The following is a 22396-nucleotide window of genomic DNA, read 5'->3' as shown; positions in this document are numbered from 1 at the left end:
GTATTCTAGCAAAATTATTAATATGATTAGCATTCTTCAGGTACTTCACATGCTTTCCGGTGTGTTTCTGTTTCTAACCGTGCTCGTGCTAACTTGGGTAACTGGGTAGTCCATGGTCTAATGGGTAGAGCGTCGGGCTGGTGTGCAGAGGGAACCATGTTCCAAACCGACTGTTTGATCAACTTTGGTTCTGTCTCTGGTGCCTTCAAAATGCACTCCTTTTAAATTGATCGCTCTCTTTGTCTCTGCTGTGAAGTTTTCGTGGACATCTCATCTAACCAAACAGCAGCGGAAGGGAGTGATGGGATAACGAGAGCGTGATGGGAACATGGGGGAGGTGAGAGGGTGGCTTGCTTATCACAAGACGTTGCCACATATGGCACAATGCCATGAAGCCAGCTGTACCTGCACCAGCGCCGCTTGACTGCAGTAACATTATCCCAGCTGCCTGCACACCAATTCAGCATATCATGTGCAATCGTTTATGCTATCCCCAAATTTGAGAATCATCTTTGACAGTTGCTGCAATTTTTCACTGGTATTTAAGTTGGCTTCAATTGGGTAAATGCTGTCAATATCCATGATGTGATATAGCACCAAGCTTCCTCTCACAGCAAGGGGGGCTCGTTTAGTATTGTATATGCAGAATTTGCATATCTTTACATACTTTTCTCTCTAGATATTTCTCTTTACATATTAAAGTATCCTTTTCCTTACTGTCCCTTTAATGTGCACCCAAAGGGCACATTAAGTAGTTTACAAGCACTACTGAATTCTGCCTGCATTTGAATGCAGCCGCCATGGCTGCGAATCGATCCCACAGCCTGGCACTCGGCAGGAGAATGCCGCAGCCTCAAACCCCACATGGTGGGTTGGTCTCTGTTTATGAGGATGTTTCGCTGCATGTATGTGTCACTCCCTAAATGGTCACGGCAGGCAAGAGGCTACACCCACAAGTATAAAAAAATCAATTTTATTAGCAAACATTTTATGTTCAACTTAAGTTACTACGTCACACCTGACAGACAACGTGGAAGGAAGGGGCCGCCTATGTACAACACAACCTCGAGGGGATGCTTCAGTGGCAGACGCAGACGTGCATCTTCTGGGACATCACGACTTGACAATGATGACGTGGGTGACACAAATGAATGAACACTCTTGGAAGGGCGATGTGAAAGGGAGATAGGGAAAACGGGGGCCGGGTACAGTGAGGGTATGCTTTATGCGGAGCGTATGGCATGCTCTGTAGGTACATCTGAAGGCTTCGCACAGTTTCGGTGCAGAGTCCCAGTCGTAAGACAGGACCAGTGAAATGCTGATGCTTATGAACAATTCAGGCTTTGTCACCAAACACTTGTATTTGTATTGTTGCCATAAGTCTTGCTGCTAAGCAAGTGACCACTCTAGTGCTGCACTGGTGCAGTACCTGGGTCGCACTGGTGTCACATTGAGCTTTGGACAGGATTTGCACAAATTGACAGAAATGCTATGCCAAGAGCACTGGATGTTTCGTCGCAAGCTGGTCCAGTTTTCTGTGTGCCTTGGCTTGGCTTGCTTTTCGTCTCCTTCATCCTTGGATTGGCAAGGAAAGCACAAACACCCTGAACTTGATTTCAAGGCAATGAACAAGTAGGCTGCTTCACGCCCCATTGTGGAAAATGTGAAGCTGTACTGATCACTCCACTTATCATTCTAGTCAGTCTTATCAGCTGGTGACTCAAAGTGTTGAAAGCCACACGAAGCACTTCAGTCGCCCCAGGGCTTGTGAATGAGGTTGGTTGCATATCACATCCGCTCTTTTTCTTTTCTTTGTGTGTGTATGTGTGTGTGTATGTTGAAGTTCTATCAAGTCCTCAAGAATCATAGTCATCATCTGGCTTCGCTGCTGCTGAACTGGCCATGATGTTTGCTGCTGAGCTTGCCATGATGTTTGCTGCTGAGCTGGCCATGAAGTTTGCTGGGAACTGGGGTAGGTGTTGGATGGCAGGTGGAAATCTGCAAAGAATGTCGTAGAGTGAGTGGTGAGGCACAAGAAAAAAGTGCAGTGAAGGAGTACATTGACAAAGTAAATCATTTTTGGAGTGCGTCGAAGCAAAATGTCCCACTGTCTCAGCTTTCATCACTGAAGCGTTTGATTCAATTACAGTACGATAAATACTATAGTAAGACATCAATGTGTGTGAACTCGTGCTGTTCTTTATGGCTATGCGATGCAAAAGACAAATGATGCAGTGCAGCAAAGACCTGATGGGTGCTGGCACAAACACAGTCGAACCTTTTTACAAAGTCGCATTTGAAGTGAAAATACCTTCGTTATATTTGTTCAAAGCAATTATTCGTTAGATGATGACATTTGCGAGAAACACTTTATATTCACTTCTTTCCATCTGATAATTCCTAACACCTACGCTTATTATACTGAGGTTTCACTGCATATATTTGCATGCTAGAGATCGTGCTGAGGGACACAGAATTCTTCAGGAAGTAAGAAATCTTGATTGTTTGTCTGCTTTCGTGTCACCTGCATTTCTCTACCTGTGAGCAAGCACAGATCTCTTGCTACTTTTATGCAAAGAAGTATGTTTGTTACTGAATTTAGGCACTAAGAAGTTTTGAATAGCTGCCTCTTTGTAGCTCCTATCTGTTGATCCATCCTGCCATGAAGGATTCGATAATCATACATTTTACACCAAAACGACATACCGTAAACAAAATTTTACTAGACAGTTTTAGTTTAGCGTAAGCAAATAGCCTACGCTAAGCAGCGCACGTTTTTGCAGTTTTAGTTGGCCTCCGAGATCTTCAAATCTCAGAGGCCATATGCTGTCGTTGCGGCTATCTCCCAACTGTAGCGATAGGTGGCGCTGACATCTCAAATGTTTCTGAAGTAAGAGGCGATTGGAATATTGGTGGAAGAAAAGTAGGAAAATGACAAAAAACGGAGACGTACAAAAGGAAAGTTCACAATAGGGGGTCAGGAAATTTGGTTGTGGGAGTTCATCGTGTTCTTTTTTCTTTTTCTTTTTTTAAACCAAGGCAGTACAATAGCAAGAGCTTGGTGGTGCAACCCACCGCCCCGTTGCAAATGGGATGGTCATAACATCCTTCCTTTCTTTCGTTAGGCTTCGACTCGTTCGAAACGAGAAGCTATCTCGAAAACACCACAAGTTTATCCGTAATACTCTGTCGTCAAAGCGGCCTGAGACTAAGCGAAAGCCGTCTACACAGTCATTTGCTACGAACGAAGCGCATTTCACAAATGCAACACCAAATTCAATTCGAAGTGGGCAGCCGGGAATGGCGCCACATTTTACGCAAACCACGCAAAGATGCTAACGCTAAATCTGAGAAATAGTATGCGTACGCTATACACTATGGGTCGTTTAGCGTTCTGCGCATGTGCAGTGACGACCTGCTGTTTTATAAAAGCGTACACAATGGCATAGCGTACGCTAAACTAAAACTGTCTACTAGCAGTCTGAAACTGGAGATCCAATTCTACACTGAAATTTCAGGATATTTCACAAATGCTAGCTTTCGTGAGATGGATGTGCTGCTAGGGGAGGATGCACAAGTAAAAAGAAAGGTATTGTCCAGAAAGCTGTTTGATAAACTGTCCTTGTGACTTTTCTTTAATTAAAAAAAATTTTTGTAGAGTACGCGACAAAACAGTGCATTCATTAGCTACATATAACATATTTGCTTATGCTGAAAAAATTAGAAACACAGAAGACACAAAGTAAAATGATGTACACACAGTAGGTACAGCTTGACAGCTGTTGTACATTGCTGATGCAGTCCAAACGGGGCGGAAAAAAAGAAAAAAGAAAAAAAGAGCTTTGACGTCCACGTTATCTGCAGAGCATTTTCAGCCATAGTATTAAGCCATAGTTTAGAGAAGATCAATGCAATTGCAGCATGCATCTACATAGTTTTTTTTTTTTCACGACTTCATTTTTCGTTTCTTTTCTGTAATGACCACTGCATTCGTCAGGACTACCGACGAATGCTCCATGATTACGCCCTCCCCCCCTGCATGCTTCTGTAACTTCATGCTCCCTTATACCATGCAATTGTGCCAAATCCTTACACATTTGAAGTGAGGATATTTCTTCTGTGTTTCTATTTTTGCCCTTGCTGCCCCATTGAAACCATGCTGACAATAAAATGTGTTATTTTTACTTCTTGCGTGTACATTGTTCCCATCTATGCTGTGTATTTTTAGTAACTTCTGCACCAGATACCTGTATGGTAATGACACGTGAACTAGCCAGCAGGCTTCGAGAGCAGCTTCGGTACCTATAATTTTTTTTTCACTTCATTACCGGCACTTCAGAGTAGGCTTCCAGGCAGACAAGTGTTCTGTGCAGGCTAAACTGCCCCTGATGCCAGAAAAGTGGCATGTGAGGCAGTTGCAGAAGACACAGCTTGTCTCCTCTGCAAACGAGACAAGCTGTGTCTTCTGCAGGAATGGTGCAGACATAGTATACCGTGTCACCTCGCACGCCCTGCTTAATTTCTTGAAACACTCGAGAGATGATACTCACGTTGGGGGGTGGCCGTAGGCAGCATTCCGAATGCCCTGATAGACTGGCGGACACAGGGCCTCGGCTGTGTTTTCACTGCTCCCGTCGTCCGTCTCCTGCACAAGTAGCATTTGAGGTCAGTAAAGACTACAGGTCTCACTGCACTGAACAAGAAAATGATCCCCCCCCCCCCCCCCCCCCCCCCGCCAAAAGAGAGAAACGGTTTAGCATTAAGATAGACCTTTTGTCACAACTTGCAGGTGTGCTTTTACACGCTGCACATTCTCTTAACTCTAATGGGAGCACTGGCCACTCCTTAAAGGGCCCCTTCACCAGGTTTGAGAACTGCATGCAGACAAGCAGGGCGCATTGATTACACGGGGACAATTCCATTCGCAAAGTATCACGCAGCTGCAAGAATATCTGAACAGCAGCTCGCACACTATTTCTCTCGAGGGAGTCCCGCTTCCAGCTAGAGAGTCAAGCTCACGTGCACAGATACTGTGGTAAGAGGCACTGCCTGCAATGTCACCGATTGTCATATGTAACCTCCCCAAATCTGCCAATGCAGAATGTGCAATACTACCACTGGTACTGTGCCAGGTAGCAGAAAAAGAAAAGGTAGGTACAACTCACAATGTAATGACTTCAAATTGTGATTACAATGATTTACAATGATTTACAATTTCTTGCAACGCTAGTCGCCATATGCAAGCGGATGCTGCTAAACAGTAAAAAAACAAAAACATTAGCTCATGCTGGTGTTTAGCAACGAGCACTGCACGAAATCGGAGGCTTGCAATGCTCTCCCCGGATGCACACGAAACGTCAACAGGCTGAGCGATCACTGCTTCAGCACTTCAGCCCTTTCTGTGAGCCAGTGAAATACAGTCAACATAGGACATAAAAAAAAATGCATGCATGCCTCTTACATGCCGCCAAGGGTTAAAATCACCACACGCACATCCGAAATAGCTCTCAAGGCCTGCCAGTACACTTACTAGGCGCATCGGTGCTCATACTGCGACAGGAGATGGTGTGTGCATGCATGTATTATTAAGGAATAGATACTGTGTCTTGTGACGATTGCCCCTTCCCACTCTTGGTGTGCTTCACTGTTGCCATGTTGAGATAATCAACATGGCAGCGGTGGTGGCTTCGATAATGCCTACCTTTGGTCATGGCAAAAAGTCCGGAAAACTGGACGGGGAAGGGTTTTTGTGTCCTAAATTTCCGATGTTATTATACACTGACTCTATGACGTACGCGAAGGCATCTAAATCATCGGGCAAGTCCGAAAAATTGGGCGTCCGTAAAATCGATCGTTGACTTTAATGACTCGGCCAAAAGCTCAACACCAACCTCTTCCAAGTAGTCGTCCTCCTCGTCTTCGGCACTGTCCGTCTCCTCCGCGGTGGAGTGACTGGGTCCCGGTACGTCGCTGCTTCCATTCTTGGCACGCAGCTTTCGGACACTGCAAAACAGAGACCAAATAGAGACTGTCAGGTAATATACTACCGACTTCTACACCGGGGACTACATGTAATTAATTAATCAATTTAATTTTCTAATGTTGTAATTTTAACGATTACTTCGTTTACTCGGTAACACACACCGTAATTAAATTACCTTTTTCGGTAACCAATTACATGTAACCAGTTACTTTACTGATGAGATATGCTGTGACAGGCGACGCAGCTTTGAGAACCTGAATTTGGTGGGAACTACATTAGAATGCTTGACATCGTGCCAAGTAGCAGCCTCGCCGATGCAGTATTTATTTCCCGATCTTAACCCTTTGAAGGTTTTTGCCGTACATGTACGGCGGTGGTTTTCTGTCCTGCAAGGTCTTTGCCGTACGGGTACGGCTCCGACCCTCCGTTTGAAATTTCGCGCCATAATGACGATGCATGCTCACCAGGAGGTGCTGCCACCTCTTAGCACTTACAAGATGCGTTTCAAATTGGTGCTGCCTTCTTGGGGAGATAAACAGAGCTGATTTCTAGCGTCAGCGCGTCGCTCAGACTGCGGCAACGCCCCTTTGGCGGTTTTGGTTTCGCCGCATGATCGCAACGGAGGCACGTGAAACGTCATTTTTCTCTTTGTCGCCACGCTCTCGCAGGGGCGGCGGAAGTTGATTTCTATCTTGATTGGCACTGGTCTTAGCTTGTTTATCACCACCGCTCACGAGGTATTCTCGCTCTTCGCCCAAGGCAGCCGCACGCAGAGACGTCATGTGTGCGCCAACACAACTCCTCGCTCCAAGAGAACAGACGCGCACTTTAGGTGTGCAGACTGCGATAAGGCGCTGTGCGTAGACCCATGTTTCAAGGAGTACCACGCTCGGAAATACTATTGAACATTTTGCAGTTCTGAGTGATGCCGACACCAAAATACTGTTCCTAATTATTTTTTACTATTTATTCCCAACTTTATACATTTTGTACATTCAAGGTCCGCAATAAAGTAATTTGACCACCTGGGAAAGTTTTTTTAAAATAATTCGACCCTCAAAGGGTTAACGGGGCGACACCAGATGTGGGCCGACAAACTGAACTGCTGCTGGTACGTATCGATAGCTTAGGCCCATTTAGGACATCAATGCCAGGAAATAAAATACGGATAACTTCTTTTCAGCTTTTCACTGCCCCCAACCGGCAGCGGTCTTTTTCCAAGTCCCAGCAACAACGAAGCACTGCACTTCACGGAGGACGCAGATGCTGAATAACAACAATCTTCTGCGCAAAATGTCCGTATGTTACAAACCCACCCTACCCCCCAGCGCACATATTGAGTGACTTTTCGGTGCCACTTGTCTTCACAACAAAGACGAGGAAAGATGACCAACGAAACCTTTTAAAGGCAACTGTGAGTGAAGATAAGCAATGTGTGAAGGGCTGCATAGGACCAACTGAAAGCGCCAGGCTAGCTTGTTCAGTTTACTATACCTGTGCAATGATAATAAATGTTTAGATGAAAGTAACATAAAAGTAATAAATTACATTTGAGCAATTTCTAAATTACTTTCGTGTGTCAGTAATTGGTAAATGCAACCAATTACTTTTCTGAATGAAGTAATCGTATTTGTAATGGGTTGCTTTCTGTAATGTGTACAAGTTTGAATATAACACGTAGGACTTGATTCACGAAAACCTGAAGAGTCATGAAAACCATGAAGATCTGGTGACAGAAAAAGAAAGGGTATTTTGCATTTTACGTTTATTTTATGTATAAAGATTGAGGTTCGTGCTGCAATTGAAGGTGCATTAGGATCTGATAAATACGATATATTCCCGAATGTACACGAGCACCTGCGATTACGCTGGAATATAAGAGTCATGCATAAATAGTAGATGGACTTCACCTGTGAATTTCGATTTCAACGAATTACAACTGTGCTTGTCGCTATCATGTTGATTTAAGTGCCGTTTATTTTTCTAGCGCAAGTTCGCCTGATAAAGAGTTTGCTTCTTAACTTACAGATCTAGCAGTGTTTGTGTCCTCACCACAATGTGACGTTAAACGAGCAACGCTAAACACACCCTGTCCTGTGTATTCTTTTCCATTGCCCTGCGTTTGGCACTCCGTGTTTTCTTGCACGATCCAATGTACGACTAGTTTGCCAACAACCACATGCAACAGCTTTCCACGGCATGGAATTTAATACCAATATTACTGGAGGAATAGCTACCCCTACTGTCAACGTGCACAGCGGGTAGATCGCCTCAATGAGCACTGGAAGGATGGGTAGCACATGAATTTGACTAAACCTTGTTCTTTTGGCTTTGGACAGTCCTCTGGGTTCGCATCTTAACCTAATAATGTCTCTTTAAACTCGCCGTATGGCAATGATCAACCTTGTAGACTATTCAATTTCTGCCACTGTATAGTTTCCAGAACATTAAATGTAAAAATAATTCTCCAATAATGCATCTAATATAGTCACCTATGGTGAATGTCACTGCCCAAAAGCCATCCAGATCTAGTGATACGCACACTCTGAAGTTGTACACATAAAACACTCCACGGTTCTATGGAATGCAATGTGCATTCATGTAACACATGTAACATGAAACATGCATGAAGCACAAGAAAAATAAAAGTAGCAGCAGTTTGCGTTTTTGATGAAGCCATGCCCAAATCGTAGTAAAATCCATGCTTTCCACCCCTATTTCCCATGGTGGTTGAACAACCGCATCAGGTTTCTTTCTGGTAATTTTTATAGGAAACACGTTCCAATAGGTTCCATCAGGCATGGCATCTGTCTTTTTGTCTTTCCACATGCCGTATTAGACACATTAGCACGCCTGTTGTGGCTAGGAAGTTCGGTCAGCAAAAATGATCATTTTGTCTTCAACCCAGTACCTTTATTATTCTGAAACAGTCCTTACAGATATGTGTGGCATATTAAGGAAACTGATAATTTGAAAGACAGAAATGTTGTGTCAGTGCTTGCTTAACTCTCTGCGGTTCGTTGTTGGGAGCCACCTGCCATGAGAGAATGGCCAATCTGGTCTGCTGTCGAGAGTTGCCCAGCGAAAGCTTTTATGCCGCACATATTTTTCTCGGTGGGTGTGCTGTACTATCTTTCAGGCGCTCACACAGATGTGCACGTCTACTATTTTATCGTCTTCTCCATAGATGGCAGCACTTGAATAAGCAACCAAATGGTTAAAAAAAAAAACACCATCGACTTGTGTTGCCCTTTCACCGGTGCTCTGCATGACGGCAATCTCAAAGCACGTGTTTTACGAGAGCGATTCCCCTGGCTTCAGTGACAGTTACAATGACATTAGTGAAGTGGAAAGTTATATTTCTCCATCACATGAAAAAGAAACCTCAGTAATGAATGCATGACATGCACTAAAAATCCAGGGCTACACTCAGAGGAATGCTCCAAACGGTATCATACTACTTCCAAGTACCGATAACGGATGGGAACACAAATGTAAAGAGGAAAAATAGATATCCTACAAAGCATTAGCGTGTACGAATATATTTTCCTCACGCTTCGGATAAGCAAAGTAATTTCAGGCCCGAGTATTGGTCACTAAGTCAGTGTAAATTTAAGGCCACAACAATGGTGAACCCACTTTTCTCAGGGGTGTGTGCACATGACGAATTTACCATTTCGAGAGCCCATGACAGCTGATGCAGTAAAACGAAGCTCACCCGGTAAGTTTGGGCCGCACAGGTACCTCGTAGGGCTCCTCGTCACCTTGGACGTCGGGCACTGTGGAGACCAACTCCTTCAGGAAGAGCAGACGTTCGTCCGCCAGGATGCACGCCTTCCTGCCAACCAATCGGGAAAGGTGGGTGGAAGTGAGGAGGGAGGGTGTCAAAAAATAAACAAATTTATTATGAAAAGGAAAGGTCGTTATCCACTGGAGAGTAGCACAAAACTAAACAGAAAGCCTGTAGTGACTTCTTATAAACAGGTGTCTGAAAAACCCGTACAACACCCAAGTCTGAGAAACCCAGAAACCCGTATGAAACTTCGGATTTTCAGACCGGGACTGAAAAGCCCAAAAACTTGTATGAAAAGTGAGCCTGAGAAACCCCGCAAAATGTAAGTTCGCCAACCTGGGCTGAGAAACCCAGAAAACCAGGACTCTCGGACCCAGACAAATAAGCCCAGACATCTGAGTTTGAGAAACGCAAACTAGTTTCTGAAAAAGATGTATGGATTTTCTTTGAATCTTTGTGTTACACCCAGGATAACAATTTCTTTCATTAAAGCAGCTCCATCGTGGGGGTTTATTTGCCATAAATATGTTGGGATTTATGAGGTAGGTTTACTTTGGCAGCTGCTACCTGAACACATGGTAATAGAGAAATTGTTTTGCTTGGCACACACTGCACCAAATTTAGTGAGGGTTGTTGCACATAAAATAATAAGTTGGGAACAACCGATTGACGGCAATAGATTTTATTATTTAGGTCATTGATGTATTAACAATATTGTTAAACATAGAAAAATTTTGAAGAACTCAATTATCTTTACAACTTAGGTAATTCAGCAACCATAAATGATATCACAACTCTGTAAACTGCACTAAAGTGGAAGAAGTTAATGTACTATACATTGTTTTCAAATATGCCACTAATCTGCAAGTAGGACTTCTGTAGATACTGTAACAATTTCACAGAATCTGTAAACTTATATATTGCATGCATCTACCTAAGTCGATACACCAGGTGCGATTTACAGCAGCACAATACCTACGTTTGGCGAAGAGTTATGCGTAAGTCAAATATATGCTTGAGTTTGAAATTTACCTATTCCTCTGAAATTTTAGTAGAAGCTACGATGCCTTAACTCAAAATTCGACTGTCTGCAGGTGGTAGAGTACAGCTTTCTCTTTCAAATGCCACAAGCTCTATTCAAACAGGTCTAACAGCTGTCTAATGAAAGCATTTCTGCATTTCACATGTATCTGAATAGAGAAATCAAGAGCCAGCCCCCAGGTGAAGTTTCCACTTAAAGCGGTACAGCAAGGACAAAGGAGTTCGCGTGGAAATTATATTAGAGGCGAACGACGCATGCATCCATTGTTCGTCAAATGAATATTCACGCAGCGGCTTTGACAGCTGCTGCTGCTCACGTGAATGAACACCAGCTGTTTCGCAAGGCTTAAGAAAGATTTCACAGATTTCACCCACCAACAAATCACGAGCTCCATGGCATGGCAGAACCGCACTGACGAGTATGGCGCTTGCGTTATTCAATGCAACAGCTTATTCTGTGCACTGCATTCAAAACCAGTGCCGCTCTGGTGCCATTGCACTGATGTTAAAAAAACAAAAAAACATACAGAAGGTGCCACCATGATTAAATGAACAAACTAGAGATAGGCTAGATATTAAAATGCAACACAGTTACTGAATTGCAGTGTGCTAACCATTCAAGACCACCATACACAGACCTTTGCAACGTCAACAGGCCTAAGGAAAACAAGCTGACCATCTGCATGGAAGTGCGGAAAGTGACTGCCAGGGATCTAAACACAGCAAATAGTGCACTACTAAATACTAGAAATTTAACTACACTAACAGTGCAAATCACAATTTGCGCCTTATTGCCAATATGTACAATAATTAATTAACAATATCCCTAATTCACCATTTACCTAATGCATTTAGGGGGCATGCTTCAACTGCAGAACTAAAGTTAGCGAACACTTAGTGCCCAACTTTTTTTTATAGAAACTCAGTGCCTAGCACTAGCTTCGACATATAAGTGCACAAAAGCTACAGTAACAGCCATTGCTGTATTGGTTAATGGTAAGCATTTGTTTCAAGTGTAAGGAATGCTTACATCTTGGCATAAGAGAAAAGGGGAATAAAAAGAAGAAAAGAAGGTATTTATATGTTTTTACTTTGCTGTCAATTCATCACAAAGTGCCTACAGCAACACATGACCATTAGTTGAGGTGGAATGTGTTAAAGGAGTAACGACATGCGCTTCCTAAGTTGTAAAAACTCCACGACACTATTCTCATGCTCAAAGAGGCCCTCAACCACCCTTCGGGCTTGGTGAAATAACATATTCCACGGGTAGCATATGCTGCTGTGAACATCTCAGCCAAATTTTGCTGTCATACGCGGTGCGTGGAGCTCGCAAGCGGTTCGCAAAGTCACTTTTCCCTCAAACGCTCTCTTTTCAACAGAAGGCCCTGTCATTCCTCTCTTCTAGAAGCACTATTTCGTCATCGGATGCACTATTTCATCACTCTAGTAGATGGCTGCTATTGGCCGATAGCTCACTTGAAGCTGCAGTCGGCTAAGTGGCGTAGATACCGTGGCCGCCGCGGAGTGCCGCCATGAGCCCACCGGCTAAGTGCACTGCGGCTCACTGATGACAACCATGTTTGGCTTATGTTTAGCACGACCTAGGCACCAAAGGCGGAAGTTGTGGCGCCTACGTTAACATTCAAAAGGAAATTTCAACTGCGCGCCACGGTGACATTTAGAAGGCAGAACGTTGTGGGCCCGCCACTCTGCGCCGTAGCCTTTGCAGTGCAAGACATTCAAGAAGGAACGGGAGCACAGCGGAGGCCATGTTTGATTGACAATAACTCCGCTTCTGCTGAATGCATTGAAGTCCTTTTTGCAGCAAAGTATTTCTCAAATAGCCTATTTTCACTTCAAATGCCTTTCTACACTTCGATAAAATAGTGGTTCAGGGCTCATGTAAAACACGAGACTTGGCAAGCATAATGGCAGGCAAATATTTATAATGTATTTTAATTTTATGCTATACTTGTTCTACAAATGTTGCACTCGGCTTTATTGATGTTATCCTGACGTCATGACACATTATGCTGATGTGCAGCAAGAAGGCTAGGTGGGGGAACGCTGATCATAAAAAGATTACCAGAAGTGCTGCCTGCATTTCTTCTAGCTTCACTTGTGTGCATTGGTCACAGTGATCGTGGGAATAGTGAGCCAGCACATAATTATGTCACCATTCATGACACATCCACCTACAGGGTACCAACACTTGTTCGTAGAAACAAGCATTTTAACAAATCATTTAGCACCCCAAGACTTGTTGGTATTTTTTTTCTAGGGTTTAGAGGATATATAGATGTTATATATATTATATTTATATATAGAGGTTTAGAGGATATATATATATATATATAGACAAGTAGAAAATGTCAGGTATGCCCTACTTAGGCGTCTTCCATGATCTAGAGACTCGTGTGTAGTCCAAGGGCTTTTTGTGCATGCTATTTTGTATTTACGTTTTGCTGTTTTCCTCCAAATCTCTTCTTTTGCATTTCTACGACTCCCTCTCCTGCTCCACTTTTCTTTTGACCCGTGCCCTTTCCAGAGTCACTTGCCTAGCCTCTCTACAATCAAATCGCTTATGTTTAAACACATTATTAACAGTGCGCACTATTCCAAGGTGCGCATGCCACAAATACTCCACGACTCATTGAACAGACGACAAGAAACAAAAAAACAAACCCGATTCCGTGTTGAAGTTGTCAGAACACTAAACTGTGATGCACAAAGAGGACTTCCTGAAAGTCCTTTTTCTTCGCTTGCCCATGCAATAGGATGAAAAACAACAAGAAAGGGAAGATAGTAGAAGACATATGGGGGGGGCTAACAAGAGTTGATTTACGAGGCGCAAGGGTCCCCACTAATGAAGCTTCCATTCAACGCAAGTGCTGGGAGCTCGGAAACATGCGCCTGGAAGTCCTTGCACATAACCACCTCGAGAGCCGGTGACCCTCATTTTGGAGTACCAGCGAAAAGTTGTTTGTTTGTTTGTTGTGTGCATATGCATCTGCAGGGGGTGGGTGAGGGAGTTGCTAGCAAAAGGACAACCTGAGGTAAATGTCTACCAGCAATTTATAGCACTCGCTGGGCTGTCACAGAGAACACAAGGTATGTAACATTGTGCGTAGCCAATCAGGTATGCCAAAATTCCGGGGAAAGCGCACACAACATAGTATGAGGTGGTCGGCGCAATAATCGCAGGGGCTGTACAGTGCCTTGCAGGCGAGGCAATCCACAATGTTTGCCAGCACAAAAAGTATTGTCATTAAGGTGATGCATCAACTAGCCCCAGACAGCCACAGCACTTCCGCAAGCGTGAGCCTATAGAAATACAATCTGGGTCTCAGTCAATATACTGCATAAAATTCCCAAAACACAGAGAATTGTAGAGACATTGTGGATACCAAAACACCTGAGAAATTTCGTTTGTCACAATCTTTTCCTTAACGTATGCGCACCACATAGGAATGACGTAGTAGAACACCATGAAACTTGGCAGGGTACCAGGTGCTGGCCTAACTCGGAATGACATCTTTATAATAGAGTAGGAGATAGAAATTGCACATAAACCATTAGAGGATTGTTGTCAGTCAAGCCCCAGCTTCCTTGTAGAGCTGCTGAGATATCCTGCTAAAGACACTCGTTGGTTAGCTCCATTGGCTAATGTATGAGGAGTGTGGGGTCTATGAGACTGCACTGGTTCTAGAACTGACCTTTGCAAATCCTTGCAAGAATGCACATTGTGCGCTGGTATCAAGGATCGGCCAACCAAGTCACCAACTTTGGCAGTCTCAATGCCAGCTTACTTGGCAAGACAGCCATCCCCTCAAATTTGGGGGAGGGGTGGTGACAGCTAAACAAAACATTGTTTTAATGGTGCACTAGGAATCCCGCATGAAAGTCCGGGGTTTTGGGAGAAAGGCAAGGCACGTTGACCGTCCACGGTCTGTCACCAACTTTTGCCCTGCCCGGACTGCCACACATCTAGCGGACTAAATGTGGCCTTAAATTCCTCTCGTTCAGGTTATGGTTGAGATATCGGGCACTACGGCCAACTCTAATGTATCAATACGGCGAGCAACAGCGCAACATTCACACAAATACATTCGGTGACAGGTACATTTCTCATCGATTGCATTTATGCAAGTGTTGGTAGTCGTAAAACGCAATAGTGAAAATGCCACATATTTAGAGCTTGTATACGGTTGTCATAATGAAGCTAATGATTTTAAGATTTTTTTTTCATTTGCAACAAGCTTAGGGGAAAAAATGATTAAAAAATAAACAAATACAGTCATTGAGAGATTTTTTCATAGCCCAATTTTCGTAGCAGCGACACCAACTTATAGAATCGATGTAGGTATAACAATGCAGGGCATTTCTGTACAGTGGGAAACAACTCTAGCCAGAGCACTTAATTTTGGCTACTGTTACATGAATATTGCATGATTACACTTCATAAACATTTATACTTCTCTGTTCACAGTGCTCCTAGGGAATAAAGTCTGCAAATTTGTAATAGATAATTACTATCTTGTAATGAAGGGCTACTGTGCTACAAGCTAGATAAACACTACAATTACCATACTAAGTGATTCAAAAGTTTTTGGTAGTTCTCACCAAATTTTTTAAAGCTTTTCGAGTTCAACTGCGGTATTCTTCAAATTCCAACTTTGGGAAGTCTTCATAGGCATAAATTGAAACAAGAACAGAAAAAAAAAAATGCTATGAGCTATGACCTACGATGCCTCATACACAATGACATAAAAGGGTGAATTGAAATTGCTCTGCACCTGGTTTTTACGCGTGGTGTAGCACCAAATGCACATCTTGGAGCCTGAATCGATTTAGCTTTTGTCACAAGTGCAGGAAGGCTTGGAAACGCAACTACACATATTAGTTGCTTCCGACTTGTTTGCATTTGGATTTATGCTAAGTACATCCAAATACCAAAGGTATGCCTGTATCCAGAAGTGTACGGACCTCAAGTTTCGCAAAAAAAATGTATACTTCTTCAGCAGTTGATATTTGACGAGTGCACGATGGTGTTCCGTGTGGTAATTAAAATCTGAACTGCAGTGGTCAATTTCAGCCTGTCCGACGAAGGTACAAAAGAATTTGTGTTTTTTCTTCAAACTCATGGTCCATATACTTTTGCTTACAGGTGCACATTTTGAAGCCCGATTCTGAATCAAGCCAGTTACAAATGCAGGTGAACTTAAAAATGCAACAATGCAAACTTGAATGGTTTGTCTTTGAAGTTATGCTGATACAGCTGAACTCGCTTATAAAGAAGTTACATATGACATGAAAATACCTTCGTTATATCCGATATTCATTACAAGTGTACACACTGACATCGGAGAAAAAAAAAAGTGATTGAGTTAATAAAGAAAAAGAAAACGCAAGTGGCATGCATCCAAGAGGCCACCAAATGGTCTCCTGCCAATTATGATGGCCCATCGACAACTTGCTATGCTGATATGTGGCACAAGGCCAACACTAAACAAAAAATGCACTTTGCTACAATTATAAGCAACCGTGCAATTGGTAGTACACAGGACTAGCCTGTAGGCTTGCTGACTGCAGGCAAGCCAAGCCAAGCCGTTAGCCAAAATGAGCATGCATGTGCTGTTTCAAGTTGCTCTTTTTGAGTATTTGATATCTTTGCTACTAAGATACACAGCTTGAACTGCGAGCGAGCAAACAGCTACCCCATATAACCAATATTCTCAGATTTAACACTTTTGGTTTCATTGTAGCAGCAGAACTTACAAAAAATAAAGTATGACCAATGAAACATTACATTTACTTTGTTATATCTGGCAACTCATTATAATGACATTCAATGTAGTATCCCTACAATGGGATGAGAGTGAGCCTGTCAATGATATGTGCACCCCGTGGTAAGAGAGACAGCACACAAGTATGAAAACTAAAATGATAAAGCAAAGGTCAAAGGTCAGAGCCACTCACAAATGAGACGTGGAGAGCGTCTTGGCACTTCTCGACCTTGTGATTTCACTGGCACGTTTTACAAGGGACTCTACAAAAAGCTCAAGGGCTCGTGCTGAGTGTTGCAAGAATCGAGTGCGAGTCAAGGCAACGTACACAAGGCTAGTTTTCATATTCGTTCACAATGCAAATCACAATCTGCAGGTTCTTGGCGATACAGAAACAAGTGAACACTTTTTACATGACACGCAGTTCCAACAATAAAACAATGCCTGCAAGAAGGCTGGTGTAATAGCATCATTCTTTTGCTTGTGTTTTTTCATTATGTTAGGAGGCCAGCTGCACATAAGATTTGCTCGAAATTGAATAGCAGCTTTTTCTGGGAACAAAAATTAGCAGAGCTCCCAGGTGGTACCATAATGAGCTGTTAATAGTTAAAGAAATACGCTAACAGCAGTTAGACCAGAACAATAGTTGCAGCTTAGAGCAATAGCAATATCTTACATTAACAACTTAAAAGCAATAGTTCCATTAACCACAGCTACGTGCAACTGTGGTAACACTTTTCTATACTTGAGCATAAAGGGCGGTAGGTGAAACTGAAGTTTAACTTAACCATGTTTCATACGCCCTTAAACTACATAGCATGGCAAATCCCTTCCAAGTAACTGAGCTGCAAAAAATTTTACGAGCACATAGACTGTGCATCACTGCGTGCAAGAATGACAATGCCTCCATTAACCACTTTCTTGAAAATGCTGTGCTGTATAGCAAGCCCACCACTTCCAATATGGTGGTGGTGGCTAAATTAAAATAGGATTGCCCATATTTGTGTTGTTAGGTTTGGTTTTGGTCTAGAGTACAAGGCACAAGATACAACAATACTCTTTATAGAGACCCACTCTGTTGACCACCGAGCGTCCCACAAAAACTAGTATAAGGAACTTAGAAGCTGCAATGACTCAGCTGGATGCAAACGGGTAGAACATGAATTTTCCCAATCTCCTTGTTTGTTGCTTCAGACGTCTTTTGAGGCATTATCTATTATGCCTTTCTTTTCGAAATTTACAAGTAATTATATTTTTCTGAACACATGAAAGCAATAAGTAGGGAGCTTTAGTGTGTCCGTAAACGTATTGCCGGGTTCTTGGAGAGGTGCACGGAAGCAACAAAGCTCGAAGTGATGTCTGGCAACGCAGTGTCTAGCCAGAAAGCATGCAAAACTAATGCTGCAGTGAACTAAACATCCTCTTCACTACTGGTGTAAAGTGTCACTAGCAACATAATCATTACCACGCAGTATTTCTATCATTTTTTTGGTACAACACTGTGACACTACATAAAAAATTTTCACACACATTGCAGTTACACAAAATGCCACGTTATGTCTCACCAGCCTTGCTACTTCTGTCAACGGCCCCAGTAACCCGGTAAGCTGCAAACCTGAGGAAACGTACGGATAAACTAAGACTCTCTCGTTTGACTCTCTTGTGAATTGCTGCATTTACAGGGCAATATTTTTTTGACAGCGATGAAACTGGAAGAGTTCACGAAGCCGTCTGAAGCCATAAGGGTCATGTTAGGCACTCCGATCACTGCACAAGCTGGCTAAACCACCGTCCTTGCAACTTCCATGGACACTAGCCCGAGAGTTGCCTCTGGTAATTTTTTGTAGGTAACCCTATGTTGTAGACAAATGCGGCTTTAAAGAATTGAGCAAGGTATGCACCAAGCAAAGAAAGAAACAGAACAAGAATATTGGTGACCAACAGTAAACCACTGATTAATCGAAAGAAGCACCCGTAGATGGAAGGATACAGATGATAACAGGTACTGGTGCAGCAACTTTGCCGACTTCTTCATCTTTCTGCATTATTTTCTTGATTCTTGCCTGTGAAGCAGAAGTGCACCAAAATATAGAGATGGAAAAGAAAAACGGCATGAAAATGCACACACAAAAGAAGGCCTTTGCAGTTCTCAGTAGGCATAGTCTTTGGTTACATGGAGAACTTAACTGCAGCTATTACATTGACAGTAGTAACTGCACAGCAAAGGAGATGGTGAAAAAAAAAAAAAAACAGAACTTCACTTCGTTTGTTACGCTCAATTTATTGCCACACTCCCAGAACCAAAAATAATATGAAACGGATCAATGCAAATGCTTGCCCTCAGGCTTCCTGCACAGAATATTCAATTCCTGCTAAACCAAAAAGCTTATTCCAAGATTCAGTCTTGCAAATAAATTGGGCAATACAATACTTACAAGACAATACAATACCTAATCATAATCATTGCCCTTCAAGCTCTTTGACTAAACATGGCCACAATAAATGCCTAGTGACAATCTCTGCATTCTATAGGTATTAGTATGCTTCATCTAAATCTGAAAGAGTCAGGTAATTGTGACCCTTTGCCAAGGCTCAAAGTTTGCTTGACGTCAAACATCTTGCTGACGCACCGACGCACTGTGCAACTGTAAAGGCAGTCAAGTTTAGTGACGAGAAAAAATGATTCGCTCATCGGCGCAAACGTCGCGAGAAACGCCAATATGTGCTGGCCACCATTTCGGCTCTGCTACTTTTCCATGCTCGATGCATAACGCGCTATACAGCCACACTTATTTATAACGGCTCCCCTTCGAACTTTGCTCGCAGACAGACGCACGCATGATGGATAACTCATTCGTTCCATCGAAGCGTTGGCGATGGGGAGCGTAGGCACTGTGTCGCTACCGCAAACAAAACACGCATAGGCAAATCACGGTCGCGTTGGCGCCAACATGACAAAGTGGGCGAAAAAAAAAATTAAGAAAGACGGAAAAAGAACGAATAGAGAAACACCGAGGGAACGGTGTTTTAAAGAAGCATTAAGAAGGGAGGAACGTAAAACGCGAGTGAACCTTGAAAATAAAATAAGAAGCAGTGACGAAATTCGAGAGCAGCCGGTGGAACATACGTTAGCGAGCACGTTGTTCCGTCTTCGCTTCGGCAAACAATTCGCATCTCGAGGGCTCTCGCACGATCGCGCTCTTAAAAATTGCGGACCCTTTCGATTTCCGTGGTTGTGACCACGAGCAGAGCGGAAGCTGCAGGCGGACCCGGGGAAGGAGGGGAGGAAGGGGTCAGTTTTGACTCCGTGCCCGCCTTGGCGACAAGCGGCCCTCGCTACGGCGGGTCGAACGCGAGGTATGAACAACAAAAACAGAAGTATAGAGAAAAAAAAAAGTGGAGCACGTCGAGGCGGGCGAAGGAAACGGCTTCGTACTACGAGGGAGGCCCTCGTTTTCGGTCTCTCAACCATATTGCAGTGGCGAACCGGCGCATACGCGCGCACTCGCAACGCGACCGTCCGACCCCGAATCGTCGTTCGAACGCGACACTCGGACGTCCGCCTGACCCGCGGCTGTAAACACGGCGACATCTGCTGCGCCCATGCGCGGGCCAGCAGCATTTGGCCGTGCTCGCAATGCGGCGATCCGCGTCCATTCAAAGCGCGCGTTCGTCAAAGCAATACAAGAAACGAAACGCGTCAGCATTTGTGACAGGAGAGGCGCTGGCTTACGGGCGGAAACCTGGCGTTGTATTTCTTCTTTTTGTTTGCCATGTTCGACGATGCGCCGCTGCGACACAAAAAAAATCTCAGTACAGCATGTGGGAATTTTTTTCCAACTCCTTCGGCGGCTTTCTCTCGCCCCTGCAGCAAGCCAGGGGATTTTAATTCCAACTCAAAGCGAATTCGGCCGCACCGTGGAACGCACATGCCGCAGTTTCGTACGCGTCGAGCGCTGCGCTTTTCCGCAAAACGATAAACATTATTTAGAATACACGGGTTATAATTCGGTTTGTACTATGGCAAGCCGCGAGTAAAACCTTACGCCGCATTTTGCGCACGTAAAAGTTTTTAGTCGAGTAACCGTCGACTGGCTTTCAGCCAGTTCCGGTTCCGGAAAGAAACCACGCGCTGTGTTTGAGATTGTTTGTCAACAGGAGCGGCGTCGTGCCAAAAAGGAAACGACCGTCCCTCGACAAACAACAAAAATTTCCGAGTTGACACGGAGGGTCACGTTTATTTTACGCGTGTAACCGTGTGGCCATAATGATAGTGGTGGGGATGACAGAAAAAAAAAAAAACAGGCATGAAATAAATTACATCGTGAAACTAAACACGTGAAACTAGGCGCCGCGAAGGGCGCGAACGTCCTGAAAGCCTTCGCAACAGGTTTGATCACAGGGCCCACAATAGTTTTGAACCAGCAAACTCAACGATCACAAAGTCACGACACTACAACGTTCGGGCTGGGCTCAGCCTCTGACGTCCACCGACAAGACGCCCGTCAGTTTCTCGCTCTCCGCCCAAGTCTTGAGCGCCAGGTCGTCGTCCAAGGCGATGCTCTCCAACTTCTCGGGCCGGCAGTTGTAGTAGAATCGGCCCGAATGCTGTTCGTACTCTTCGTTCACGGCGCAGTCGACGATGCTCTGGCAGCCCTGCTCGGGGGTCCGCACCGCGAAGAGCGCGAACGGAAGCAGCAGGATCATCAGGTACCAGGGCAGCTTCGTGTGGCGGCCCAGGTTGGTGTAGACCATGCCGGGGCTGACGGCGTACGCCTTCACGCCCGACCCGCGAAGCCTTCGACTCAGCTCGCGCACGAACAGTATGTTGGCCAGCTTGCTGTTGGCGTACGCCACGCGCTTGTCGTAGTTGGTTTCATCCATGAGCAACTCGTTCGGCTTGAGCTTGGCCCGCTTGTACAGGTTCGACGTGACCACCACGATGCGGCTCGGCTGGGAGTTCTTGAGCCGATCCATGAGCAGGTTCGCCAGCAGGAAGTGTCCCAGGTGATTGACGCCCATCTGCATTTCGAGGCCGTCGCGCGTCAGCGACAGCGGGCACTGGAAGATGCCGGCGTTGCACACCAGCACGTCCAGGTGCATCTCGGATTTGAGCACGCCGTTGGCGAACGCCCGTATCGAGCTGAAGGACGAGAGGTCCAAGTAGCGCATGACGACGTTCTCGATGCTCGACACCCGCCGAACGTCGGCGGCTGCGAGGAGGCCGCTGCTGATGTCGCGGCACGCGAGGATGACTCGGGCGCCGCGCCGCGCCAGCTCGATGGCCGTGGCCCGACCGAGACCCGAGTTGGCCCCGGTGATCACGACCGTCTTGCCGATCATGGAGCGCTTGCTCCGGCAACGGCCCCAGGTACGGACGCGCCACTGGCGCAACGCGAGCACGGCGAGCACACCGGCGACCACGCAGAAGAAGACGTTCTTGAAACCCATCGGAGATAACAAAACAGCGCAGACGCGCTCGCTGAGGGTTCCGTCCTTTTCGGCCGCCCCCCTTCTTCTGCTTCCTACGTGACTACTTCTTACCGCCGACCCTTTCACCGTGGGGAGTTATCTGCGCCTCACGTTGTCGCCGTATTTGTGCATGTTAGCTAGAAAGTTGCTTATTGACAAGCCAAAGTTTCGTTTAGAGTAATTTAAGCTGATTTAATTTAAAATTTAGAACATATTTAAGGAAACAAGTATGAATTATCTGTCATTGCGGAAGGATCACAATGTTTGGTCAGTCTGACCTCGGCAAGGAAAGCGGTAGATAATAGCGCAAGGCAACGG

General features: G+C 44.6%; 1 protein-coding gene and 1 pseudogene across 2 annotated transcripts; both read right to left on the bottom strand.

The window, feature by feature from the left end:
* Window positions 1-957: 957 nt before the first annotated feature.
* NC2alpha (negative cofactor 2 alpha) lies at window positions 958-20522 on the bottom strand. 2 transcript variants are annotated; one of them, XM_050192558.3, is made up of 7 exons: window positions 20340-20522; window positions 18597-18669; window positions 16800-16893; window positions 9702-9821; window positions 5892-6003; window positions 4551-4645; window positions 958-1998 (listed from the first exon to the last, which is right to left on the bottom strand). In XM_050192558.3, the coding sequence occupies exons 1-7, from the start codon at window positions 20379-20381 to the stop codon at window positions 1857-1859; spliced, it is 678 nt and encodes a 225-aa protein (XP_050048515.1). In that variant the 5' UTR covers window positions 20382-20522; the 3' UTR covers window positions 958-1856. The 2 variants fall into 2 exon arrangements, with proteins under 2 accessions (XP_050048515.1, XP_054934013.1); XM_055078038.2 differs by lacking the exon at window positions 20340-20522 and adding an exon at window positions 19734-20181.
* Window positions 20523-20824: 302 nt separating this feature from the next.
* LOC126544971 (retinol dehydrogenase 14 pseudogene) lies at window positions 20825-22270 on the bottom strand (annotated as a pseudogene).
* Between the last annotated feature and the right edge of the window lie 126 nt (window positions 22271-22396).

The sequence above is a fragment of the Dermacentor andersoni genome, chromosome 10, assembly GCF_023375885.2.
Source record: "Dermacentor andersoni chromosome 10, qqDerAnde1_hic_scaffold, whole genome shotgun sequence".
In the NCBI taxonomy this organism is placed as follows: Eukaryota; Metazoa; Arthropoda; class Arachnida; order Ixodida; family Ixodidae; genus Dermacentor; species Dermacentor andersoni.
The sequence above is the reverse complement of the archived record's forward strand: the minus strand, read 5'-3'. Positions and strand labels throughout refer to the sequence as shown.

Excerpts from the sequence above, each read along its gene's own strand:
- NC2alpha (XM_055078038.2), bottom strand. The coding sequence starts at position 20,078 with ATGGTTGAGAGACCGAAAACGAGGGCCTCCCTCGTAGTACGAAGCCGT. Across the intron at positions 9,822-16,799 it reads ACGCTCTCCACGTCTCATTT|GAAGGCGTGCATCCTGGCGG; the intron begins GTGAGTGGCTCT and ends ATTGGTTGGCAG. Across the intron at positions 6,004-9,701 it reads GTGCGGCCCAAACTTACCGG|TGTCCGAAAGCTGCGTGCCA; the intron begins GTGAGCTTCGTT and ends TCTGTTTTGCAG.